At 34.3% G+C, this 7,500-nt stretch overlaps 1 protein-coding gene across 15 annotated transcripts in view; it reads right to left on the minus strand.

Annotated features, from left to right (window-relative positions):
• Positions 1 to 7,500, minus strand: part of Tao (Serine/threonine-protein kinase Tao) — a 40,908-nt gene that overhangs the window by 957 nt on the left and 32,451 nt on the right. For all 15 annotated transcript variants that reach the window (XM_086541342.1, XM_086541335.1, XM_086541339.1 and 12 more), the window contains 5 exons: positions 7,215 to 7,331; positions 6,488 to 6,721; positions 4,870 to 5,031; positions 4,576 to 4,694; positions 1 to 4,417 (listed from right to left, as the gene is read on the minus strand). The exon at positions 1 to 4,417 is cut by the window's left edge and continues 957 nt beyond it. In XM_086541342.1, the coding sequence (XP_086397468.1) occupies positions 4,321 to 4,417; positions 4,576 to 4,694; positions 4,870 to 5,031; positions 6,488 to 6,721; positions 7,215 to 7,331 (729 nt within the window). In that variant the 3' untranslated portion in view covers positions 1 to 4,320. The remainder of the gene's footprint in view (positions 4,418 to 4,575; positions 4,695 to 4,869; positions 5,032 to 6,487; positions 6,722 to 7,214; positions 7,332 to 7,500) is intronic.

The raw sequence follows: 7,500 nt of genomic DNA on the forward strand, positions 1-7,500 counted from the left end.
TCTTTTCCTATGAAACAGTTTAGCAAAGAAATAAATGATAAAAACAATATTGGTAAAGATTAAACACTGCAGAACATGACAAGATTCAGCTATAAGAGTGAGGTAAACTGATAGCTTTTAAATATACATGTTCCTACAGTCATTACCTGCTTATGAGAAGTGTTGGTTGGTGTAGACAGTAATTACTTTCTATCAGACTTTACTATTTTCAGCATACCTCATATTTTATTCCACTGACCAGAAAGAGTAGGTAGCTTCATAAACATCTTAAGTGAAATACTACTGTAACTTTAATAGTTCAATAACTAAGTATAATATGGATTTAATGATACACTATATCTGATGTGGGATGTTTGGTATTCTTAGTGATTGTAATAAGTTAATAACAACATACATGGTATATCTTATATACACATTTTAGTGGGGGGGAAAAAGTAAAAAGAAAAAAAAAGAAAAAAAAAAGATTTTTGAAAAGAATTAACTTCTTTTTAATGGGAAACAATTACTACATTCATTTATTTTACTTGAAGCTTCTACAAAGGATAGGAAACAACATGTGGAATGCGGCATCCAAGTGGGGAAAAGAAAAAGGATGGAGGTGGGGTAACTTCCACTCAAGTCCTTGTGAAGCTACATCCACAACTACAATGTAAAATGGAACACATGAATGCAGTGAGTCGGTCATGTAGAGTTGGGGCAACAGAAGTTACAAATAATTTGTTTTTTTGTGACGAGAACATCAATAGTAAGCCTTAGTCTCCACTTCTGTGAAACTGTATTTTCTGTGAACCTTAAAAATGAATGAAACTCAAGTCTGAAATTGGCCATTGCAGAAATTCAATATCACAAATCATCACTAATATTAATAATAAAAATGGAGACTAAAGAAAAAGGCAAGACAATATAAGCAACTATATAAAACACATTGATACACATATGTCACGTCACAAACCAAAACAAAGAAAACAAATTCATATAGCAATATGAAACATTAGACAACTAAAAACCAATGTTAGAGATGCAGCTCGAAAGAAATTCTTTGATCACTATAATCAATACAGCAGCAGATTGAAGATATAGGTAATATCACGAGTAAATAAAATACTGTGTACAATATTTTACAATGTACAAGCAATAAAGATTAAAGACAGATAATTGAAACAATTATGTCAAGGTAAGAACGAGCAAGATGGGAACTAGACAAACTGCACGCATGTGAGGCTCTAGTACGTACACCTACTCCATGACCCTGGATCGTCCCGGCATATTTGCTCTCTTTGGGATCATAATACATGTCTAAAACAAGTGTAACACTGGAGTTCTGCCACTTTCTGAAATTTTGGTCTGCTTTCATCTACATTAGAATAGGGGGGGAAAATAGACATGGTAATTTATGATTCTGTAGGGACTGGATACCCGTCTCAAACATACTCACATGTGTTCACCTGCATAATCCACACACACTGACTAACTAACAATCCAAGTTTGAGATTTAATACTGCTCTCTCTTGTTTGAAATTCAAGCATGCAATTTAATGTAAGTGCTGAATCTACTTTGAGATTTAATAACAGTTGATGAACAAAAACCTGCATTTATTACATAAAAGAGGTTTTTGGACAAAACAACCAACATGCCCTGCTGTAGGAAGTGATCATTTTTTGTCTAATCATAAAAGAGAGTTTGCTTCCAACAACTATGTTCTAAATGTCACTGAAAGCTTAGTGCATGTTCTTCTGTTACTGGAAGCATATGAATACTCTTTAGACTTTATAAACTTGAGCATCAAAACAATGGTACATTACCTAGAGAGTTAAAGGCTAATAAAAAAATAATGATGAACAATACTAATAAAAAAAGATAAAAATTATACAAACCACTCACACATTAAAAGGTTGGAATGATGCAACATACAAACAACTTGCCTAGGCCTATCTAATGGCTGAGAATGTCAGCACGAAGCCGACCATGACTCACGACTGGTGAACCAATGCTGCTACTGGGTCGAATTGTCAAGAATATTTGTTTTCTTTGTGACATTCATGTGCAAATTACCAAATGTCTACAAGAAAAGTTTTATCTTCGTGATCAGTGCCATTTCATGTCAACACATGAAACAAATGGTTTGGTTCTAACTGTCAACTAACTTCAAAAATGGAGTCTTAAAAGAAAAGAGAAGAAATGAAAGCTTCCATGCTCATTTTCCCAGCACAGGCTGGTTCATCACATATACTGCCCCTTGTAGTATTCACACAAGGGTGTGAAAGCATTGTAAGCAGAGCCTTCTTTGGGAAGCAACTGGCTTAGCATCATTGAATGACATCACCTCCCCTTTGTGATGGAAACACCTCACAATATCTAGCAGTCTCCATGGTGTCCGTATCTTAAGTCAAAAACATTCAACGAAAGTTTAATACAAACTTGTAGATTACACAAAAGAGAGGAGGAGGGGAAGTGACTTTTGTCTTTTGTATCATTCAAACAGGACGAATATGACCAACAGGACTTGCATGTAACACGGCCAGAGCATCGATTCTTACAAAACAGTTGGAGTCTCTTACAGTATTATTCAGACTTGTAGCTTGCTTTCATGAATTTTGTGCTAAGCCACACTTTTAAAAATCTTATTAGATATCTTTTTTCCTTTTTGGCTGCTGACACAAATATTACTATGGTCCATATGCTACAGGTGTGAGGAACGAGCATCATCAGAACTGCTAGTGATTCAGCCTATTTGTGAAAATGTCAGCAACTATGAGCCTAAAATACAACATTGTTCTAATTTTGTACAAGGGCCCAATATGGAAAGGAAACAAGATAAAAGTTGCCAATGACACTATTTTTGCCCCCTTATAACTGGAAAAGATAAGCTCATGAAAAAAAGAGAAGTTTCAAGTATGAAGTTTCCTATGGGAAAAAAGCACAGTTTCTTGCTGATGAGGACAACACCTTCATCTGACTAGGGAAACACTTCCTGGAAACTGTTCAACATGCTATGCTTGTCTGAGCAACCAGACCCAAGCTAGTACTGGGGAACGCCTTGAAGAGGATCATTTAGGAGACGCATGTTCCCGCCACTTCACAAATTCCTATACAAAATACATATAATATGAGCATTTTTATGCAGTTCCTCAAAAGCTCATAATGGCTGACCATGCCACAAAAAGAATGATGACAACAAATTCACACAAAGCTAGAGGGTTATTTACATGATACAGGATCACCGATTTATGAGCCGAAGATACACGATTTTAATGCAAGAAAATTTTTGTGTGTGGATATTCACAAATCTAAAAAATGAGACTTAACTGTTGGCTCAAAGTCACTGATCTTGTTGCATGATATTGAGCAAAGAGGGCTTCTCTATTTCAACCGAGACCATCAGACTTTGCTTACCTTCCAGTGCCAAAGAGAATGATTATTGGGGTTTGGCCAGCATATGGAGAGTAGAGTACTATAAATTACCTTGTTTCATCATGTTCTATCATGACTGTGATTAATATATGTAATAGTAAAAAGAAAAAGGAATAAGCAAATTAATGCTTACAGGACTGAATGACAGAAATCCTTTTTTTAGATCCTGTGTTTCATTTAATCTGACTTAAAAAGGAATTTTTTTTTTTTTTTTTGGCCTGTAAGCTCACCAGAAGAATCAGAAGTCCTGTCATGAAAAGACCTACATATCCATGACATACAGTTAATACAAGATTGAGACAGTGTTTTGTGAAGATAGACTTCTTTAGCTTAAAAAAAGTTTTCCTCATATGCAACACTTTCTAAAGCTCACATTTACTGGTCTCCTCATATACAGTATATACACTAAACCAGAAAGAGCTGGCCCTGTTAACAGTCTAGTTCTCATGAAATCAATAAACATTTCTTTGCATACTAACATATTCAACAAAGTAATGAAATCTGATCTTTTTATATATCTTGCAAGCAACAGCCATTTCAACTAATGAGATGGAAGTTCATATAAACTGAACCATTTTTGCTCATCTTAGAAATGCCAATCTAACCTTTCTTAACAGGGGAGGGGATTCTAAAGCACACTGGCATTGTGGCCACGAGAGCACCTTGGGGGCCCAGGCATCTACGGAAAAATTCCGGCCATACATGGCCCAGACTTTGGAAATCCTAACCATTATCTGGATATACAACAAATAAATATGGAGGTGACATTAGTATTTCATAAATAAGGCTAATTACATATTACAAAGAGCTCAAATTTATATTCATACATGGAAAACAATATAGCCTAGAGAGAACAGGGTTGTCAAATGTTTACATTTCCTACAGCTAGCTAGGAATCAACCAGTTATTCAATGGTTTGGTTGGAGGGATAAGGAAAGCATGGATGTTGACACATTAAACTCCTCTGGCCATCGCTCACTTGAGGACTCAACCATCTGCAGGGGACTGAAAAAGCAAGCAGGAGGAATATTAGTTGCCCATTTTGAGAATTCTGAAATATAAACACGACAAACTAAATCTACTGAAGACACTTAACCATGTTCAGACAATCTACTAGAATATTTCAAACCTCTAAAACAAAAGGAATGCCAAAAGACTCTTACCTAAATCCTAGCCTTACTGACTCATTATCAAATTCCTCTAACTCTCGTGCTTGTTTTTCCTGCATAAGACGTATCCTTTCCTGTTTTTCACGCTGGAACCTTGCTATTTCTTCACTCATCTGTTACGAGGGAAGAAAATGAATCAAATACAAATTTCTATAAGCATTACGCAAGCAATCACTAGACTAAACTACGGAAATAAAAAAAAATATTAAAAAATCAAATGGCAACTCTTTGTTATTGCTAGACATAATGAATGTAAATGCTAAAAAGGTAACTGTGTAACTTTCTGACCTTTTGCTGCAATAATGTTCTTCTCAAAGCAACTCTCTCATCCAGCTCTCGCTTTTCACGGTTGCGCTGGGCCTCTGCATGTTGACGGTTGCGTGTCTGGTATTCAGTAAGCATTTCTAATTCTCTATCCAATTTCTCTGATAACTGCTGCTGCTCTATTACCTGTAGATTTTAAAAAATAATCATCATCAAGTGGGGTTTTTAATTGAAACTTTATTTTCTTAAAACAAAAAAAATAAAGTATTCCAACTTTCTCCCACCAAACCTAGTCACACAATAATACATGAATCAAAGTGTATATCTTTTTTTTTCATCTAACAAATACAAAAGTGCCTGATATATAACAAACACTAATCACAAATACAAAACACAAAATAAAATGTAGGAAAGAGAAAATAAAATAAAACAGGAATAATAAGAGGGAGTTCAATTTAAAACTCAAGAAGCCAAAATTGCTACTGAATAATCATTTCAAATTTTAAAAAAATAATTAACACAAAAATATGGCTCTCCCTCCAATACCTGAAAGCTCAAACTATAACTAAAATAACTAAATTTTGGTCTGGAGTGATTTCGGATACATCACACAAGCCACATAAACAATACCCTTCTTGTCTACTAGTAGCTCTTGATATATATCTGCTTACATCACTGCATTTAAAAAAGCCAAGTCCCCTTCCTGAACCATGAAAATAATCATTTTTCTAAATGTAAGCATACATCCTTCAGAGTGTGATGTAATGAACTATAATCACACACTGTAAGATATCTGTACGGATTTTCTTGTTTGTTTGTTTTAAACTGGCAAATCACAACAAAAACTTCCCGCCACAAAAATATTTGCACAATCGCCCTTTATTTTTTAAAAATCATATCATAAAACTTTACTATCCAGTTAACCAAGTAAATCCTATTTCCTCTTATCAATGCATCAATACTTTCTATTTCACCTAATTAAAATAAAATAAAAATTCTTATTCTTCACTGATCCATCTATACGGTCTCAGTTCCTTAATGTCTGAAGTTACCCTCTTGTTAAGCAAAAATCCTCCAAGACCCCTGGCCAGCCAGTGACAGCAAAGTTGTGTCCAAAGTCTCTCTCAGCTCATCTCAAGCCAATCCAAACGGAGTGAATCTGGACATCATTTTTTTTTTTTTTTTTACTTATGATAAATATAATTAAGAAGTAACATATCCTTTTGTGTTTATTCTGACTCGAAACTTAGATTTAGTATATCCATTTCAGTCATGAACAACATCAAAAATGTTTAAAAACTTGTGTCCAGAATCACCCACCTTCATTAGTATATGTTCTGTAAAACTATCTAGTTATGTTTCCAGGACAATTAATGCATATGAAATACCTCCACTCAGAAGGCGTGACTTTGGTGACTGGGACAGAAAAAATAAATAAAACTCCATCTCCCTGCTTACAACATTAGCAAAAGCTTTGTACAAAATAAAGCAATCATAGTCGTAGGATTTGAGACGCACTCACATGTCAAAATCCTATTTCCCTAAATATATGCCATCAATATGTACAATCTTTCTTTTGTCTTTTGCAACAGTGCTTGTTCATTCATTCATTCATATTGATCCAATGCCAAATACTACACACCTGACTCTCATCCAGCCTAAGAGACTGTCTCTGAAGCATTTCAGCAATGGATTGCTCATATTGGTCAGCAAGCATGGCTAGTTTTCTTCGCTGATCGTCTTTTAATCTCTTGATAATAGCCCGTTGTTCATCTTTAGGTGTCTTAGATAAGATCTGTGTTTTATACTCCTTATACTGTTGTCGCTGTATATTGATAGTGTCCCTGAACTGCCGACGTATTTCTATCTCTTTTTGCTGCAACAAAGATCTACAGTTAAAAACATAATTAAAAAATAAAAAATAAAAGTAGTTGTCAAGTTCTGTAAATAAAAATACTGGTTACTGCATATGTGCACACTAAAGACAAAAAAACTTCATTGAAGATTTTAAAAATCGTAAACAGGGAACTAAAGAAAAAAAAATAATAATCAAGCAAATACTTGGAAATCAAAATAAAGAGTATACATGACTGTCATACTAATCCACAATCATTTCAATGAAAGTAATAATATCTCTTTTCCTAGGTTCCTGTAAAGAGAATTCTTATTTCTATAAACTGTCACCTTATCAAACCTAAACCAAACTGAAATGAATCTGTATCAAAAGGACAGTCGTGGATTTTACTATTATGTAAAAATTTCTCTCAAAACAAATATCAGCATTATTATATCAAATGGCTGAGTTAACGAGTATGATAATGATATGCAACTAGAATCACACTTGATGAAAAACAGATTAAGATTCATACTTTTAAGCTCTTAGGTTGTTGTTTTTGTTGTAAAGCATGCTTTTTTCTCAGCTCTCTCTCCACTCTCTTCATGTATTCATGTTGACTACTCAACTCTGTCTGGTGTTGCTTATTCATCTGTAAAAGGATTTTTTTGCAATTAATAATAAACATTCGTATCAATAACGGCAAAACAAAACAGGAATATAATTGCCCTAAGTATATCTATTTCATTTCTTACTGAAACTCTGATAACCTGTCACATAGCTTTTGTAAAAACAACAGGATGGTAACATCACTCATCACA

Source organism: Penaeus japonicus, unplaced genomic scaffold, assembly GCF_977035675.1.
Source record: "Penaeus japonicus unplaced genomic scaffold, GWHDUDI00000001_assembly GWHDUDI00000010, whole genome shotgun sequence".
Lineage (NCBI taxonomy): Eukaryota > Metazoa > Arthropoda > Malacostraca > Decapoda > Penaeidae > Penaeus > Penaeus japonicus.